The 19,668-nt window shown below is 41.6% G+C and overlaps 1 protein-coding gene and 2 pseudogenes across 18 annotated transcripts in view; 2 read left to right on the forward strand and 1 right to left on the reverse strand.

The window, feature by feature from the left end:
- The window catches only part of PBRM1 (polybromo 1), a 148,964-nt gene extending 132,050 nt beyond the window's left edge, over positions 1-16,914 (forward strand). For 14 of the 18 annotated variants that reach the window (XM_026447990.2, XM_026447992.2, XM_026447993.2 and 11 more), the window contains 6 exons: positions 45-246; positions 3,603-3,767; positions 7,119-7,274; positions 11,487-11,557; positions 11,665-11,881; positions 14,031-16,914. In XM_026447990.2, the coding sequence (XP_026303775.1) occupies positions 45-246; positions 3,603-3,767; positions 7,119-7,274; positions 11,487-11,557; positions 11,665-11,881; positions 14,031-14,203 (984 nt within the window). In that variant the 3' untranslated portion in view covers positions 14,204-16,914. The remainder of the gene's footprint in view (positions 1-44; positions 247-3,602; positions 3,768-7,118; positions 7,275-11,486; positions 11,558-11,664; positions 11,882-14,030) is intronic. The other 4 variants (XM_026447995.2, XM_026447997.2, XM_026448006.2 and 1 more) reach the window with 2 other exon arrangements.
- On the reverse strand, positions 1,290-1,428 carry LOC111534139 (annotated as a pseudogene).
- On the forward strand, positions 10,337-10,434 carry LOC111528813 (annotated as a pseudogene).
- Positions 16,915-19,668: the final 2,754 nt, after the last annotated feature.

A 19,668-nucleotide genomic window follows, 5' to 3' on the forward strand; every position in this document is an offset into this window, starting at 1 on the left:
AAATGTAATGTTTTGATGCACCATAAGACCTTTCTGTCTTACAGTCTACCCCAAAGTCTGCCAAAGGCAGTGGAAAGAAGGAAGGCTCCAAACGGAAAATCAACATGAGTGGCTACATCCTGTTCAGCAGTGAGATGAGGGCTGTGATTAAGGCCCAACACCCAGACTACTCTTTCGGGGAGCTCAGCCGCCTCGTGGGGACAGAATGGAGAAATCTTGAGACAGCCAAGAAAGCAGAATATGAAGGTAAATAGAGCCTAGGCACAACTGTCTTTCAAAGCAAGGGGGTGTTTCAGGAATGCACGCGTGCAGACAGGTTTTACTCTCGTTCTTACCACTTGCACATGAACTTTATTTTGGGGACTGTTCTAAATGGCACCCAACCATTTTAGATGCCAGCCTTGTCCTGACTGAGCAGAGCACTGCCCCTGACTTGGCCTCTGATCCTGGTGGTGTATTTTCCCCTGCAAATTTCTCCAAAATATTTTGCTACTAAAAATTGCATGATTTTTTTCTTTCATTGAGCCCTATAAGCACACGTTGAGCTAGGGAATGATTGCACAATGATGTTAAATATAATTTTAATTAAAATTCATCTGAAAAGGGCCTCTTAAAATCAGTGATCTTCTGTTACAGCTCTTGGTAAGCCACGTATTTAAACTTCAGGCTGAGTCTTTGCCAAAGTGCTTCGTTTCCTAGGTCAGTCCTGGCCTATACTGTGTCTGTATTCATAGCTACTTCTAAGGTATTTGGGTCTTTTTTGTAAAGCTCAACTGCCTTTATTTTCCTTTTATTCTAATTAAATCACTTTGGGCAATGAGCTATCATTCAAGAATTTGGTGGTTCTTAGCCATTTAGAGACAAATACTTGACACTTTTTTTTTGTTGTTGGGTTTTTGTTTTTGTTTTTAATATCAGACATGGATTTAGTAAAGAAATTAGTAGTAAACATTAGATTAGGCAGTACTATTGCCCTTTGAGTTGTATTTTTTCCATCTGGAATTTTATATATTGGTTCATTTTGCTAGTTTAGAGCTCCTCTCTACAGTGGTCAACCACTACTCTTCTTAGGTGGTACAGTTATGTTATTTTCTGGCAAACATAAATTAATTATTTAGGCTGCCCCTTTTATTAAAATTTATGAAGTCTCCAAAGAAACTTCTTTAAGAAAAAAAAATCATTTATTATAATTGATTGATTACTATGAAATTATCTGACAGGCTTCTCCAAGGATCTTCTGCAGAGAATCCTAATCCTGCAAGCTGTTTAGCCAGAAAACATTCTGTGGCAAAACCAGTTTGAGAAGCATTCCAAACTCTCTCTCGTGGAAACTTATGGTGCATATTCCTGTATGTGTGTTGTCAGGCCCGAGGCCCTCTTCTATCCTTATCAAGGGGAGTGCTCACCTTCACTCCTTTCATACAACATGCATATTCCCATATTAAAGACTTTAAGACCTCCGGTAAATAACCTGTTTTATATTATCTGGCATTTTCTGAAATTTGACTGGGTATTTATGTAGTACCTATGAATATCCTAAAGAACTAATATTTTGCAGAATATTCTTTGAAAAACCCTAGTCAGTTCCATAAGAACCTAGAACTTTGTGGAGCTTTGATATTTCTGACCTAATTGAAAGTTAAGACCTACTATACCACTGAGCTGGAGGAATGTTGGAAATTAAACTCACATGGATATTGCTGAACGAGCAACACAGCAGCAGCAGCAAGGCAAATGAAGCCAATGCTGGGTGGCTGGTTATTTAGTGTATGAGCAGGAGAGAGATACCTGAAGATACTGTGAAGGTAAAAACACTGGAGTAGGACTGAAGACAGGGAGAGGTGATGGCGTCTGGAACATTCTTCCAAATTCAAAGAGGAGTCTGAAAGTGAGAGAGAACCTAGTGAGGGGGGAGTTATATGACTCAGCAGCATCTACCTGAGACATAAAATCTGAACTTTTGATGTTTTCTCTCGTTGAATTCAAAACCCAAAGTTTGGAGTTTGGGTAGCCAGTCCAATATTCAATCCATAGGCCTTATTTTTTTTTTTTTTTTTTTCCATTTCATTTTTTTGCTTTCCCACTTTACTGTGTCACTTGTATAATGAAAATACTAGAATTTGAAGTGGGACCCTAGGTCGTTTTTTTTTTTTTTTTTTTTTTTTTTTACTGCTATCTCAAGTAAATAGTTTGTTCAAATGGCCTTCTTCTCTCATACTCGTTGTACAAAGGGTCTGTAAACTAGAACAGTCTTAGTGATGATAAGGCTATGCAGGCAACTCTGTCACAGCCAAGAGGCCTTTAATTACTTGACTTTCATATCTTAAAGCAGGACTGGAGCTGTAGCTTCTTGATTCTCTGTAAAGCTATATGACCTTGAGCTATATTCCCCCTCCTCAAATCAGTGGTGTTGAGTTCCATGTTGGAGGGTTTATGTGTGGCAGTTGGAGTGTGATATCAGGAGTTAGGGCCGTAGGTTGCTGGTTCTCTGTATATCCTTGGACAAGTGACTGCCTGTCTCCCAGCCTCCATTTGCCTATGTGATGAGTGGGGATCTTCTATTTATGAATGGTGAGACAAGAAACCCTGTATGGTGGGAGCTTTGGAAATACAACATTTCAGGAGTTCTTCAGTAGGGATTCAGTTTGCTAGCTCCCAGAAAGACTGGAAACATGATCATTGGAGCTCCCGGCTCTGGAGATGCAAACAGAGTAGCTCAGGGCCGGGAGTGGGGAGGTAGCAGGATGTATTCTACGGCCCAGAACTGCCACAGCAAATGCTCCTTTTGCATTTTGAATGAAATAAGAGGGGTTCTGGAATTTTCATTGACTTAGGGTGGTTTATGGTCAGTATTGAAGTGCTCAGCTTCAGGAAACCTGGTTCTTTCAGTACATTGTCCATTGCTACATATGCGTATATATAATTCTCTGCTTCTGATGATTGTAGCCTGAAGTATAATGCATTTTTTTCCTTTGGGGTTTATTAAACATGACATCTTTGCTTCATTAGAATGTAGAAATTAGTTGTTTCCCTAAAACCTTCTGAAGGAGGCAGTCAGCTACTTTTCCCTTACAGAGTTAATTTTCTTCAGCTGCTAAACCCCATGACACTCATGATGAGTCCTCAAATCTAAGTAAAATTGGGTACAAAGAATCAGGAAATATATATAGTAAGTAACAATTGTACCAAAAATTATAATGGGCCATGGAATTGCTTCATGTTGAAATTATAAATAATCTATAATGCTATTAATACTAGAATAATGGTAGCGCTTCTCATCTTCAGGGTGCCTCGTGAGATTAACCATGGTGGTTATGCTGGTGACGTGTTTACATAAAACCTGTGCTTTCTGAATGTGTGTTGCAGTCTTAACATTCTTGAAATCTTTGCAGACCAGTTCTCAAGATGGGATAGGAAAGCTGGACTCTAGGTTACCAAGTGAAATCGGCCCGACTCCTCCTGTGTTGAGACTAGTCATCTACTGTTCCTTCCATTGAGACAGAACTGTTGCCTGTGTTTTTACTAGTCCTGTTGAATGCAATGGATGGTATTTTGAATTCCTGGGTTAAAAACAGAATTGAAAATCTGAAATGCCTTTACAGAGCGGGCAGCTAAAGTTGCTGAGCAGCAGGAGAGAGAGCGAGCAGCACAGCAACAGCAGCCGAGTGCTTCTCCCCGAGCAGGCACCCCTGTGGGGGCTCTCATGGGGGTGGTGCCACCACCAACACCAATGGGGATGCTCAATCAGCAGTTGACACCTGTTGCAGGTAAAAACAGGAGCTAAGACCATTTTTTTCCACTTTAAGAAATTCCTTCATTTTTTTTTTCTCCAATAAGGAGTAGGCCACAGTCTATTGCCTTTTCTCATGACAGATTCAAAGTTTGAAGTCATCCATGTTGTCCTATATTGCCTTTCCCATATGGGCAATGCCCCCCTTCTGACCCAGAAATGGGCCCTGGGCCCAACCCTGGTAATTGGTAGGGAGCAGTTCTTCCCTGGCTATGGGCATGGTCTGGTGATGTTCTCCACCCCAGACTGCTCTTGATAGAGCACTATAGCAGAAAATACGAAAATAGACCCTGAATTCTGTTCTAGAGGGACTCCCAAGAGAAAACACAAAACCAGTCTTTAGGTGGTGTTGATTTTCCCGTCTCATTCCAGTATTCAGTTTGCCTTGTTCTGCTGCAGCCATCCTTAAAAGACTGACCATTTAAAAGGATTTTTTGACAATGAATTGTAAATCCTTTCTTGGTCACCAATGTGCATGACTGCTAAATAGAATACAAAGTCCTTATTCAATTCATTGTGCCCACTCTGTAATGCTTTTCTATTTAATTACATTAAACTGCATTTTCTGTTAGTATCCCAGTCACATATTTAAAAAAAAAAGAAAAGAAAAAGAAAATGATGAATGTGGTTTGCTTGTGTGTGTTGTCTCTGGTTCTGGTAGCCATAGCAAATTTGACTCTTCTTGAATTGAATATCTTTGTCTGACATGTCTCCAATGAGAAGCCTGCAGACCACTTCTCGGGCCCCTTCTTTGAGATCTCTCCAATCCTGGTGAGGTCTGTACAAGCCACCTGTGTTTCTTCTTAAGCAAGCAGTCTGACCTCTTTCACAGGAAGTCCAAGATAGTGTTGTTCAAGGCAGGCTTGTTGGGATGCTGTTTTTACTGTTTCGTTTTTGCTTTTTAAGGAGGAGTAGCATAGGACAACTTTTCCATTGTCGCTCCTAACTTTTGTGATGGCAAGTTCTCAAATGCACTGTCGCTGAACTCAGCAGTTGCACTCGCCAAAGCACATCTGAATCATGGCTTTCAGTACTTTCAGTGTAACTGATGTTGATCTAACAAATCTCATAATCGCCTGCTCTATTCCATGGCCCATTTTGGTTAATGGGGTTCCAGAGGTTTTTAGAAATCAGGCCTTGAACATGGGGACTTCGAAAGTTAGAATTCCCTCATTGACATCCTGTTTTGTTCTATTCGATGTGTGACGTTGTGGCACTGTGCCCTTGACTTCAAAACCCAGGGACACATTAACAAAATAAATACAAACAGCTAAAAACAATTAAAAAAAAAAAAAAAAACAGCAGCTGCAGCATTTTAGCTCCCTGTTGGGGAAGAACATTATAGAACTCTATGGATGAGGAAGGTGGTCCCTCTAGAAAGCCCCTGCTCCATTGTTTAGGGTGTGCTGTCTAGAATTCTGGGCCCTGGGAGTGAAAAGCAAGCATTTTCTACAGTAACCACTCTTTGGTCCTCAGGGGGAACTCTGCAGCTAAGAGGGTGACTTTTCATGGTTTTACAGGTTTCTTAGGGCCTAAGTCTTACTTACTAGCCTTGTTGCTGTCTTGAGACCAGCTTTGCTTACAAGCATTGAAGCTCATTTGAACACATGTGACTGGGATAATAAATGCCGAAGTACAGTTTAATGAAGACAAGTGTCATGTCTTTCAGTTCTTAATAATTTCTTCAACCACAGCCCGTGAAGGCTGCGTTCAGATGGGCTTTTGTAATTGAAAGCAAAGCCTTTTAACATCCTTAAATTTCCCACCTACTTAACCCTAAAAGCTATAACTGGTGGTGTGGTTAAAAGATTGGTAGCATTGGATCTCTTCATGTTTAATTAAGATGATGGTGTCTGTTCAAAAGTAGTTTTTACTCTCTGAACTCTTCATTTAAAAAGAAATGAAAACTCATAATCTTATGTATAGAGAGATTATTATTCAAATTTTTGTAATTTGATTTATGTAATTGTAAGTTTGTCAGTCAGCTTAGGTATGACTAGTGAAGCAGGGTGAATCGATCTCAGAATTTTTAGTAATTTCATAGCCTTAAAAGACTAAACTTTTATAAATAAATATCTTTGAAATCTTCAGGGAAAGTCCAAGAGTAAAATTCTCAGAATCTGAAGTTTTCCACTGTTTGACAGAGTCCCTCTACAAAGAGTATTTTATAAAAATGAGGTTTGGCACCAGTCCCTCAACCCTCCCTTTGCAAGAAGCTGTGACCAAAGGTGATTCCTTTTTGTGGGGAGCTTTGTGTTCTTGTTCATCATGATCATTACAAATCCCAGAAAAGTCAAGTTGTTTTTCTTGTTTTAAAAAAAACGCCATGTGGTTTTAAAGGTCTTTTGATAGGTGAGTCCTTGACATTTTGAATTTTTTTCTTAAATTTATTCCTTCTGCCAAAAATACTTGTTTGCTGGAACTCTTCTCTAGCCAGTGGAAAATATTTTGTCATGTGTAGGTACAGTTTGAAAATAAAGGAATAAAAGCCTCTGTTCACAGAAATTGTGTACCTCAAATTAAAATGCTCCCTGTTAAGGTTTATATGATGACATTTGAGCTTGGAGACTAATGGCATTTGGCATTTTCTGGTATCAGCAGAGCCTGATTCTCCAGCCATTCCTCCGTGTGTAGGCTCCTGAGTGACCTGGGCTTGGTTGGCTTGGGAGGGTTTAGGTTTTATCTTTATCACATTTTTAGATCTAAAGAATGAAATAATCATTTACTGTGATGGTTCTCAGAAGCTGTTCCCCAGCTCAAGCCCAAGCACAATCCATTCTTACCAGCAGTGGTAAGGCTAGAAAGGAGGAGTAGATGTAGAAGTCTTAAACAATTCCTGCCCCCAAGCTGGAGAACCATGCTTTATGATCAGGACTATGCGCCTCATTTCCCTCCATTCCTATTTCCCCTCATGTGTACCCATGATAGGCATATGAGTGTGGGCAGAGTGGAATGATGGGGTTCATACTATTCAGTTAGAATTGCAGTCAGCAGAACTGGTCACGCTGTTTGAACAGCTTGCAATAATTATGACCTTGGGAAGGCTTTACTATTATTTAAATGAAAACATGCAGCATATTTACCCCAGGGAAAATAACTACAAATAATAGTGTACTAAGTACTAATTCATCCCAAAATGTTGGGTCTCATATTTGTAACTTTTTATTTTGTTCTTTATTGCAACAAAATAATTGCACTAATTGCTGTTATATCATGCAGTACTAAGGGTGCTTTATTCATTGGTAGTGCATGTGGGGGGATAGTTGTTATTACTTAGCTCATGTTGCATGTTAATGATGCATGTCTGAAATTTGTTGTGTCCTTCAAGGCATGATGGGTGGCTATCCGCCAGGCCTTCCACCTTTGCAGGGCCCAGTTGATGGCCTTGTTAGCATGGGCAGCATGCAGCCACTTCACCCTGGGGGGCCTCCACCCCACCATCTTCCGCCAGGTGTGCCTGGCCTCCCGGGCATCCCACCACCGGGTAAGAACTTCATCCTCATTCACTCATTAATCTCATCTTCATATTCTCTTTTTCCTCTTTCAACCAGTTGTTCCAGGAGGCACCCGTGGCCCACTGTGGCCAGGCCTCCCCTCCCTGAGAATCCCAAGGGTGTCAGCAGCAGGGCATGTCCTGTGCATTGAGCAGGTGTCCCAGCACTTGTGCCCTTGTGCACCTGGCTGCTGGCAGCAGCACAGGACACATGGCGGAGGCCAGACTCAGCAAACCAAGGGCAAGAGGCATACTCTATTGATAATTACTTAACTAATTTGACATGTCCTTGAAAAGCCAGACAGCCTAAAAGGCTGTGCCCTCTTATCAGTGAATGAAGTTTCCCAAATTGCTAGTTCAGAGTAACATATAAAAGCACTTTTTGACCCTGAGTTGCATTTCTCCCTCTGGTGCAATTCTTATCTCACAGGGTATAGAGTATTGTTCCATCTCCTTCCAGGCTCCTCAAGCAGCCTTTCTAAGGGGATTGCAGAGCTGCTAATGTAGAACTCTTCAGAAATCTTTCACTCAGTCTGTCTTAGGAACAAAAAGCAGGGAAGGAATGAATTTTCACTGAAATAGTTTTCTGTATGTAAGTTCCCTAAGAGGCATGACATGCTGGGTGTAGTGGCTCATGCCTATAATCCCAGCACTTTTCAGAGAGTGAGGAAGGTGGATCACTTGAGCCCAGGAGTTCAAGACCAGCCTGGGCAACCTGGTGAGACCCCATCTCTATAAAAATTAGCCAGGTGTTAGACCGGGCATGGTGGCTCATGCCTGTAATCCCAGCACTTTGGGAGGCCGAGGTGGGCGGATCACTTGAGATCAGGAGTTCGAGACCAGCCTGACTAGTATGGTGAAACTCTGTCTCTACTAAAAATACAAAAGTAGCTGGGTCTGGTTGGGGGGCGCCTGTAGTCCCAGCTACTCGAGAGGCTGAGGCAGAAGAATCACTTGAACCCAGGAGGCAGATGTTGCAGTGAGCCGAGATTGTACCACTACACTCCAGCCTGAACGACAGCAAGACTCCATCTCAAAAAAAAAGAAAGGGAAAAATTAGCCAGGTGTGGTGCATGTGCCTGTAGTCCCAGCTACTCAGGAGGCTGAGGTGGGAGAATTACCTGAGCCTGGGAAGACTGAGGCTACAGTGAGTGGTGATCGCACCACTGCACTCCAGCCTGAGCGACAGAGTGAGACCCTGTCTCAAAAAAAAAAAAAAAAAAAGCCTGACATTAAAGAACAGCCTAGCCTACCCCCCTAGCTGTAGATATTGGTTTGTCTGTCAACAGAAGCTTAGAAGTTCTTTTACATAGAAATATATAAATGGATTCCAGAAATAGCTATATTCATTTTCACTTTAAAATGTGAATTAGCAAGTTGAAAGATTATTTTAAAGAAAACCTGAATGAAAGGAAAATCACATGTTCCCGTATTAATTGCCATCATATGCAAAAGAACTCTTAGCTAGTAATCGGGATGGAGGGAATGTGACCTTTGGAAGACTCAGAAAGCATTTGGTCCATTACCTAAAACATCAGCTAAGGGCCCAACCCAGATGGTAAACTGTGGGTGGAAACTTGTTAAATTTGCTTGGACCTACCAGTGATAGGGTTTTGCAGGGTACCAAATGATGCTTTGGATCATGCACCCAGCAGTGTGCAGGGTGAGCAAACTTGGTGGCCTGGTCTGGAGCCTCCAGCCACACTCTTTGTGAGTGTTGCTTAGAATATAGCCATAATTCCACAGAAGCATTTGCTCCAGGTGTTCCCAGAGGAGGAAGTGTTTGTAGGGTTAGGTGCTTCATATGAAAACAGTGGACTGTGTGAATTCCTGTTGCAGCAGGACTCAGTCATAAGGTAAATGTTCCCATGTAGCAGGTAGACTTGGCCTTAATTTTTTGCTCTCTCACCTTGACAGAGGGTATCACTGAGCCAGTAAGACCAGGCTGGAGTTGACACCTTCTAGATGCACTTAGCGGGAGCCATGTCTAACACCAGTACCCTCTAGGTTGCAGATGTCTTTTGGTGGGTGTTGGGACATAGCTGTCTTCCTTTCTCCCTTCCTGAAATTCTAAATTCAATATGAGGGAAGCCCAACACACCTGCTTAGAATTGAGGAGGCATGGCCGGGCGTGGTGGCTCAAGCCTGTAATCCCAGCACTTTGGGAGGCCGAGACGGGCGGATCACGAGGTCAGGAGATCGAGACCATCCTGGCTAACCCGGTGAAACCCCGTCCCTACTAAAAAATACAAAAAAAAAACTAGCCGGGCCAGGTGGTGGGCGCCTGTAGTCCCAGCTACTTGGGAGGCTGAGGCAGGAGAATGGCGTAAACCCGGGAGGCGGAGCTTGCAGTGAGCTGAGATCCAGCCACTGCACTCCAGCCTGGGCGACAGAGCGAGACTCCGTCTCAAAAAAAAAAAAGAATTGAGGAGGCATGACTGGACACTTTTTGAGGCTGAAGTGGGAGGATTGCTTTGAGCTCAGGAGTTCAAGACCAGTGGGCAACATGGTGAAACCCCATATCTATTTTACTTAAATAAAAAAAAAAAGAAGCAAGGAGTCAGGGAAGTCCCCCTATTAGTGCCTACGAATGCACATGTCTGAGCAGGCTTAGAGGAGTAGGAGATTCATTGAGCTCTTCTGGTGACTCAGCTGACATTCTCACCAGCTGCCCTGGCATGGCATTTGTCAATAGAGGAAGCAGAAGAGTTTGCTGATTTGTTTGTGCTGCCCTGCAAAGCAATGATTTACACAGTTTAGGGAGCCACACCGTGTTGTGGAGTCTAAGGTGGGTGAGTGTCCCGGGCACAGGGAGGTGATGGACACAGAGGTTAATAATATATTGCTGGAGCACCAGCTTACCCACCACAACCTCTTCATTCATTCACGAATAATCGTCAGGATCCTACTTTGGTGATCCGGGTGGACATCTGGGTACTTGGAATATAAAACTCCCTGCTTTTTAAACAGAAGCTTTTTTGCTTGTTATTTTCTAACAAATAAGAGGCTCTCTTACGCTTCCTGGAAGTGGCATTTAACAATTCTGAACCTTGGTGCTCGCTTCAGCAGCACATACACTAAAATTGGAACAATATGGAGAAGAGCATGGGGCAAGGATGACATGCAAATTCATGAAACAGTTCTGAACTTTAGAATGAGGAGCTGCTCCTGCCTGGACAGAGTATCACGATTTTTAATCCGAAGGGACTATACACTATGAAGTCACCTCCTCTCGATTCTTCTACACAGCCAGCAGGATTTGTTTAAGTTTTCAAGAACAGTTCACCACAGTTTTAGGTTTATTTATTTGTTTTTAATGAACTGGATCCCTTGCCTATTTCTGTATTTTATCAAAATAGCAGATATGCACCCTGAATGAAATCAAAAGAGCCTCTGACCCTAAATTTAGGACATCTCATTATTATCAGCTGTGCCTGTGAGACAACAATTGCTCGTGAGCATTCACTGAGGGAAGCTTACAAAATTACTATCAGGGACATAGTACAAATCTAGTAGGGCCATGAAGTCTTTCTGTTCCTTTGTCATTTTGCATCTAAAGTGATAGCAACAAGGTTACTTCACTTCAGATGATTCCTTTTCAGAGTGCTACTCTATCAGATGGAAGTGTTCTCTCTCTGCCAACACTAGTGACTCCAGTTAGAACCAGCTCCTAATGGTCTGGGAGGGGATAGCAAGGCTGTGCCTTCAACCTTCACAAAGCTCATTTAACTATGCACTTCCACAGCCTCTTCCCTTGTGTCCCTACTGTCCTAGCACATTGCCTACTGCTGAGCCTGATTGCAGTGCCATTCCTGCTGAAATTAAATACAGGCTTCAGTTGCAGGAGAATGTGTTGTCAGAAGAAATGTAGAGATATATTCTTGAATGTAGAGGTATATTCTGACAATAGCTTACCTAGAGAAATACTAGAATTTTATGCAAGGTTCAAATCATTTCTAAGCCATAATTGATATACATCTGACAGATTGTTCTAGTATTATCTAGTATATACTTTAGGTACCTAGAAACAAAACAACTTTCTCTTCAAATCCTGTTGGGGTGCTTAGGATTCCTAGCTACAAAGATTCAAGGCCAGAGGTACATAAGTTTGAATTATGAATGGCATCATTTCTTATCAGACAGTAGTTTTTCAGTCATTTCAACCCAGAGCCTCTAACTGTGCCATTGCATTCTGAATTATAGGTGTGATGAACCAAGGAGTGGCCCCTATGGCAGGGACTCCAGCACCAGGTGGAAGTCCATATGGACAACAGGTGAGCTTCCCAGTTTGATTTTCTAGGACTTGACAGAATTTGAGTTATCCTTCTCAGAACATATGCAGTCTCTTTCTGCCTCACCATGTGGTCCTGTACTCTTTCAGGTGGGAGTTTTGGGGCCTCCAGGGCAGCAAGCACCACCTCCATATCCCGGCCCACATCCAGCTGGACCCCCCGTCATACAGCAGCCAACAACACCCATGTTTGTAGCTCCCCCACCAAAGACCCAGCGGCTTCTTCACTCAGAGGCCTACCTGAAATATATTGAAGGACTCAGTGCCGAGTCCAACAGCATTAGCAAGTGGGATCAGACGCTGGCAGGTAAGGAGATTCCTTCTAAATAAAACTTTGTGAAATACATGCTCCCTCAAAGCTGTCTCACTGCTATTAGCATATTATATCATACAATAAACACCCCTTTTTGTTATACAATTAAAATAAATTATATATTTCATAAATGGTTTGGAGTTTCTTTGCGTGTTGACGTAACACACTGAAAATGGTTTGTCTTGTTTTTGAGACAGGGTCTCGCTCTGTTGCCCAGGCTGGAGTGCAGTAGCATGGTCTTGGCTCACTGCAATCTCCCCCTCCCAGGTTCAAGTGATTCTCCTGCCTCAGCCTCCCCAGTAGCTGGGATTACAGGCACGTGCCACCTCACCTGACTAATTTTTATATTTTTAGTAGAGGTGAGGTTTCACCATATCGGCCAGGCTGATCTCAAACTCTTGACCTCAAGTGATCCACCTGCCTCGGCTCTCAAAGTGCTGGGATTACAGGTGTGAGGTACTGTGCCTGGCCTGAAAATGGTTTTTGGGTTTTTTTTGTTTGTTTGTTTCTATTTTTGAGACAGTCTCACTCTGTCGCCCAGGCTGGAGTACAGTGCTACAATTTCGGCTCACTGCAACCTCCGACCCCCATGTTCAAGCAATTCTTGTGCCTTATCCTCCGGAGCAGCTGGAATTACAGGTGCTCGCCACCACGTCCGGCTAATTTTTTTATTTTTAGTAGAGATGGGGTTTCACCATTTTGGCCAGGCTAGTCTCGAACTCCTGACCTCAAGTCATCCACTCACCTCGGGCTCCCAAAGAGCTGGGATTATAGGCGTGAGTCACGGCGCCCTGCCTAAAAATGGTTTTTTTGGCCAAATTTCAAAGCCTAGTTTTCTCATAAACATCACTGCCATCTTTTTAAGTATATTCTTTTTTTTTTTTTCCAGGCATTTGGACATTAGTATAGATGCATTGGGCAAATTAAAAATTATTGGCCAGGCACAGTGGCTCCCACTTTGGGAGGCTGAAGTGGACAGATCGATTGAGTTCATGAGTTTGAGACTAGCTTGGGCAACATGGCAAAACCCCGTCTCTACAAAAAAATTAAAAATTAGCCAGGAGCGGTGGCTCATGCCTGTAATCCCAGCACTTTGGGAGGCCGAGGCGGGTGGATCACTTGCGGTCAGGAGATCAAGACCAGCCTGGCCAACATGGTGAAATCCCATCTCTACTAAAAATGCAAAAATTAGCTGGGCGTGATGTCTGGCGCCTGTAATCCCAGCTACTTAGGAGGCTGAGGCATGAGAATCACTTCACCCAACCCAGAAGGTGGAGGTTGCACTGAGCCAAGATCACACCACTACACTCCAGCCTGAGGGACAGAATAAGACTCTGTCTTAAAAGAAAAAAAACCTATTTTACCTCAGTTTAACAAAAGGAAAAAAATATTAGAAACCTTGTAGGTTATTCATTTAGTTCAGCATACTTGTGTATTTTCAGTATATACTGAAGTACTTGTGTAGTTTCAGTAGAGAAGTTTGGAAGTTTCTACTTGTTCTTGATTTCGAAACCAACTTTGGGCATTTCATTTCATTTCATTTCTTTTGCGTAGAAGGTATGTTTTCCCTTTCTTCACGTTTACCTTTTTAGGAATTTTCATTAACATTGAAGTAATTATTAAATATAAGGGATGCCTACAAAAAAATAATGATCAGGCTGGGCACAGTGGCTCACACCTGTAATCCCAGCACTTTGGGAGGCCAAGGTGCGTGGATCACCTGAGGTCAGGAGTTTGAGACCAGCCTGGCCAACATGGTGAAACCCTGTCTCTACTAAAAATACAAAAATCAGCCAGGCATGGTGGCAGATTCCTGTAATCCCAGCTACTCTGGAGCCTGAGGCAGAAGAATCGCTTGAACCCAGGAGGTAGAGGTTGCAGTGAGCTGAGATCACGCCACTGCACTCCAGCCAGGGCAACAGAGACTCCATCTCAAAAAAAAGAAAAAATGTATGATCAAATTTTTTAGTGCCTAGTAAAATGATACAAGAAATGTGCCTGGAAATATTCTGCAGTTAAAATTCATAATATTTGATAAATATTCAGTATTTTGTGTTTTAATAAGTCTGTCAGACCTTAGAATTGAGGGAAATTTTGCCAACTTCTAATTCCGATTTCTGTCTCTCTGTACTTTAATTTTCAGCTCGAAGACGCGACGTCCATTTGTCAAAAGAACAGGAGAGTCGCCTACCCTCTCACTGGCTGAAAAGCAAAGGGGCCCACACAACCATGGCAGATGCCCTCTGGCGCCTTCGAGATTTGATGCTCCGGGACACCCTCAACATTCGCCAAGCATACAACCTAGAAAATGTTTAATCACATCATTACGTTTCTTTTATATAGAAGCATAAAGAGTTGTGGAACAGTAGCCATTTTAGTTACTGGGGGTGGGGGGAAGGAACAAAGGAGGATAATTTTTATTGCATTTTACTGTACATCACAAGGCCATTTTTATATAAGGACACTTTTAATAAGCTATTTCAATTTGTTTGTTATATTAAGTTGACTTTATCAAATACACAAAGATTTTTTTGCATATGTTTCTTTCGTTTAAAACCAGTTTCATAATTGGTTGTATATGTAGACTTGGAGTTTTATCTTTTTACTTGTTGCCATGGAACTGAAACCATTAGAGGTTTTGTCTTGGCTTGGGGTTTTTGTTTTTTTGGTTTGGGTTTTTTTATATATATATAAAAGAACAAAATGAAAAAAAACACACACACAAGAGTTTACAGATTAGTTTAAATTGATAATGAAATGTGAAGTTTGTCCTAGTTTATATCTTAGGGGAGTATACTTGTGTTTGTTTCATGTGCCTGAATATCTTAAGCCACTTTCTGCAAAAGCTGTTTCTTACAGATGAAGTGCTTTCTTTGAAAGGTGGTTATTTAGGTTTTAGATGTTTAATAGACATGGCACATTTGCTCTATTAACTCAGAGGCTCACTACAGAAATATGTAATCAGTGCTGTGCATCTGTCTGCAGCTAATGTACCTCCTGGACACCAGGAGGGGAAAAAGCACTTTTTCGATTGTGCTGAGTTAGACATCTATGAATTAGACTGTGGTGTCAGTGATTTTTGCAGAACAAGTGCACAACCCTGAGGTATGTTTAGTCTAGGCAGGTACGTTTAAGGGTATTTTGATCTATTTATAATGAATTCACAATTTATGCCTATAAATTTCAGATGATTTAACATTTTAAACCTGTTACATTGAAAAACATTGAAGTTCATCTTGAAGAAAGCATTAAGGTATGCATGGAGGTGATTTATTTTTAAACATAACACCTAACCTAACATGGGGAAGAGAGTGTGTAACTAGATATGAGCTGTGTAAGAAGCATAATTGTGAACAAGTAGATTGATTGCCTTCTACTTTAGTTTTTACAAGTATGTTTTAGTATTCTTGATTTCCTCATTATCAGATGTATTTTTTTCTTTTAAGTTTCAATGTTGTTGTAATTCTCAACCAGAAATTTAATACTTTCTAAAATATTTTTTAAATTTAGCTTGTGCTTTTGAATTACAGGAGAGGGGAATCATAATTTAATAAAATGCTCACTAGAAAGACCATTACAGATCCCAAACACTTGGGTTTGGTGACCCTGTCTTTCTTATATGACCCTATAATAAACATTTGAAGGCAGCATAGGATGGCAGACAGTGGGAACATTATTTCACTTGGCGGCATGTTTTTGAAACCTGCGTTATAGTAACTGGGTGATTGCCATTGCGGTAGAGCTTCCACTGATGTTTATAAGCTGAGAGAGTCACTCTCAGAGGATGCTTTTTTCCTTTTAATCTGCTATGAATCAGTACCCAGTTGTTTAATTACTGTACTTATTAAATCATGAGGGCAAAAGAGTGTAGAATGGAAAAAAGTCTCTTGTATCTAGATACTTTAAATACAGGAGGCCCTTTAACTTAATTGCCTTTAGTCAACCACTGGATTTCAATTTGCATCAAGTATTTTAAATAATATTGAATTTAAAAAAATGTATTGCAGTAGTGTGTCAATACCTTATTGTTAAAGTGAGTCAGATAAATCTTCAATTCCTGGTTATTTGGGCAACTGAATCATCATGGACTGTATAATGCAATCAGATTCTTTTGTTTCTAGACATCCTTAAATTACACCAAAGAACATGAAATTTAGTTGTGGTTAAATTATTTATTTATTTCATGCATTCATTTTATTTCCCTTAAAGTCTGGATGAGACTTCTTTGGGGAGCCTCTAAAAAAACTCTTCACTGGGGGTCAAGTGGATCATTAGAAGCCAGAGCTCTCCTCCAGGCTCCTTCCCAGTGCCTAGAGGTGCTATAGGAAACATAGATCCAGCCAGGGGCTTCCCTAAAGCAGTGCAGCACTGGCCCAGGGCACCACTAGACAGGCCCTAATTAAGTTTTTTTTTTAAAGCCTATGTATTTATTTTAGAATCATGTTTTTCTGTATATTAACTTGGGAGATATCCATTAATATTTAGGATATAAGATTTGAGGTCAGCCGTCTTCAAAAAAGAAAAACCAAAAAAAAAATTCTGACTTAAGAAAGTACAAGTAAACTATACATCTCTTTTCATAAGTTTTAGGAACTGTAGTAATGTGGCTTAGAAAGTATAATGCCTAAATGTTTTCAAAATGTAAGTTCCTGTGGAGAAGAATTGTTTATATTGCAAACCGGGGGACAGAGGGGGACCTATAGGTTTAAAATAGTATTGTTTGTCAGCCAACTGATTTAAAAGGCCTTTAACTGTTTTGGTTGTTTTTTTAAGCCACTCTCCCCTTCCTATGAGGAAGAATTGAGAGGGGCACCTATTTCTGTAAAATCCCCAAATTGGTGTTGATGACTTTTGAGCTTGAATGTTTTCATACCTGATTAAAACTTGGTTTATTCTAATTTCTGTATCATATCATCTGAGGTTTACGTGGTAACTAGTCTTATAACATGTATGTATCTTTTTTTTGTTGTTCATCTAAAGCTTTTTAATCCAAATAAATACAGAGTTTGCAAAGTGATTTGGATTAACCAGGTTTGGTTGTTCTGTTAAAGTTGTGTCAGATGTTAGTTTCAAGCAGATTTAACTCCTGCGAGCCCTGATTTCATGCTGAGGAGGATGGTGACTGCCAATTTAAGAGAATAAAGCTCCACAGGTGGAGATGAAAGTTAGTGTCCAGACCTCTGGTTCAGGGCTCGGGCTGCATTAACACAGAGCCAAATTTAGTCAGACTGCAGCCTGAAATGCCCCATGCCACGCCTCAGGCTGGCAGTCAAGGAATTCCTACATGTCCTCAGCATGGGCAGAAATGCAGGTTGAAATTAAAATTGGAGAGTTACTGAGGGCGGAAAGTGAGGGAGGAAAGCATGTCCTCTATCATAAAGCAGTAGAGCTCACTTCAAATAGCTTGTCTGTGGCCAGAAGAAACAGGTGGCCCGGGTGTCTTTAACATCTTTGTAAACTCTTAAAACATGACCACGCTTTTAATAGAAAGTGTTGGTAAAGTCAACCAACTGTTTTCCTCTAATATCACTTTGCAAATCCCTGTGGTTCTGTTCTCCTGAATTTAGGATAGTACCGCCGTCTGTGCCCCAAGCATCTTTTGAACAATCATTGATGTATAGCTAGACATCCCATCTGAACACTGAGCATAGAAATATTGCTATTACTTTGTTACTTTTTTTGTTTGTTTGTTTTGAGACGGAACCTCACTGTCACCCAGGCTGGAGTGCAGTGGTGCAACCTCGGCTCACTGCGGCATGCGCCACCATGCCTGGCTGATTTTTGTATTTTTAGTATAGAAACAGGGTTTCTCCATATTGGCTAGGCTGGTTTCAAACTCCTGGCCTCAAGTGATCTGCCTGCCTCAGCCTCTGAAAGTACTAGGATTACAGCCATGAGCCACCGCACCCAGCCTACTCTGTTCCTTTTTAGCCTGGAAGTATGCTAGGTCCCTGAATGAAAGTTCAGAACTAAACAAATTAATGGACTGTCCCTTTTCCCTGTTTTGGCTATTTCATGGTATTTATATCTTGCAGACAGCACATAAATGAGACAAGAAACTCCAGATTTAATACATGTGTGAAGACTAAGTACTAATATGCTTTACTAGGAGATAAAGTACTTTGGAAAACAACAGGGTCCAACAGTGTGTGTGTGTGTGTGTGTGTATATATATAATTTTTTTTGTTTTTGAGATGGAGTCTCGCTCCATCACCCAGGCTGGAGCGCAGTGGTGCCATCTCTCCTCACTGCAAGCTCCGCCTCCCAGGTTCAGGCCATTCTCCTGCCTCAGCCTCCTGAGTAGCTGGGACTACAGGCACCTGCCACCTCGCCCGGCTAATTTTTTTGTATTTTTAGTAGAGACAGTGTTTTCACCGTGTTAGCCAGGATGGTCTCAATCTCCTGACCTCGTGATCCACCTGCCCCAGCCTCCCAAAGTGCTGGGATTACAGGCGTGAGCCACCGCGCCTGGCTAAGAGCATATTTTTTTAAAGAGAGTTAATTCAGTGTGAAAAATTTAAACACACGCAAAAAACGGAGATTAAATATCACATCAGGGATGTAGGTAAGACTTCCAAAATAGAACTACTAGATGAACAAAAATAACTCATTTATTCACTGCTTTTTTTCTTTCTTTTTTTTGGTTTTTGGGCTGTAATACTCTTTTACCATTATTAGGTACTTTCTCTATCAATTCAGATGATAAAGTGACATTCCAAAGCCCATGTTCTTTCCCAACACCACAGTGGAGGTGGAGTTCTAGCAATAAATGCTAATCAGGTTTTCAGCATTCTGAAATAAGTATCGTTCTTGAAATTTATTAAAATTTATGCCCTGTAGTTTACAGTTGGTGGTACTGCAATTCTTTTCACTTTTTTTTGTTTGTTTGTTTTTTGGAGACAGGGTCTCACTCCATTGCCCAGGCTAGAGTGCAGTGTTGGGATCACACTTACTGCAGTCTTGACCTCCTGGCTCAGGTAAATCTCTCACCTCAGCCTCCCAAATAGCTGGGACTATAGGTGCACACCACCAGGCCTGGCTAATTTTTTGTACTTTTTGTAGAGATGGTTTCACCATGTTGCCCAGGCTAATCTTGAACTCCTGGGCTCAGGTAATCCTCCCACCTCAGCCTCCCAAAGTGCTGGGATTATAGACATGAGCAACTACTCCTGGCCTCACTTTAAGTTCCCTTAAATAGTTCAGTGTCTGATAAGTAGGATAGAGTCATATTGCTAGTAGGAGAGTTAAAAATATTTTTGAGGCCAGGCGCGGTGGCTCAAGCCTGTAATCCTAGCACTTTGGGAGGCCGAGACGGGCGGATCACAAGATCAGGAGATCGAGACCATCCTGGCTAACATGGTGAAACCCCATCTCTACTAAAAAAATACAAAAAACTAGCCGGGCGAGATGGCGGGCGCCTGTAGTCCCAGCTACTCGGGAGGCTGAGGCAGGAGAATGGCGTGAACCCGGGAGACGGAGCTTGCAGTGAGCTGAGATCCGTCCACTGCACTCCAGCCTGGGCGACAGAGCGAGTGAGACTCCGTCTCAAAATATATATATATATATATGTATATTTTTTTTTTTGAGGGAAAATTAAAAGCTTATATATACCCCTTAACTGAGTACAGTGGCTCATGCCTGTAATCCCAACACTTTAGGAGGCTGAGCTTGAGCCCAGGATTTTGAGACCAGCCCAGTTAATACAGCAAGACTCTGTGTCTACAAAAAATTTAAAAATTAGCCACGCATGGTAGCTAGCTAGTCCCAGCTACCTGGGAGGC

Source organism: Piliocolobus tephrosceles, chromosome 2 (genome assembly GCF_002776525.5).
Source record: "Piliocolobus tephrosceles isolate RC106 chromosome 2, ASM277652v3, whole genome shotgun sequence".
Classification (NCBI taxonomy): domain Eukaryota; kingdom Metazoa; phylum Chordata; class Mammalia; order Primates; family Cercopithecidae; genus Piliocolobus; species Piliocolobus tephrosceles.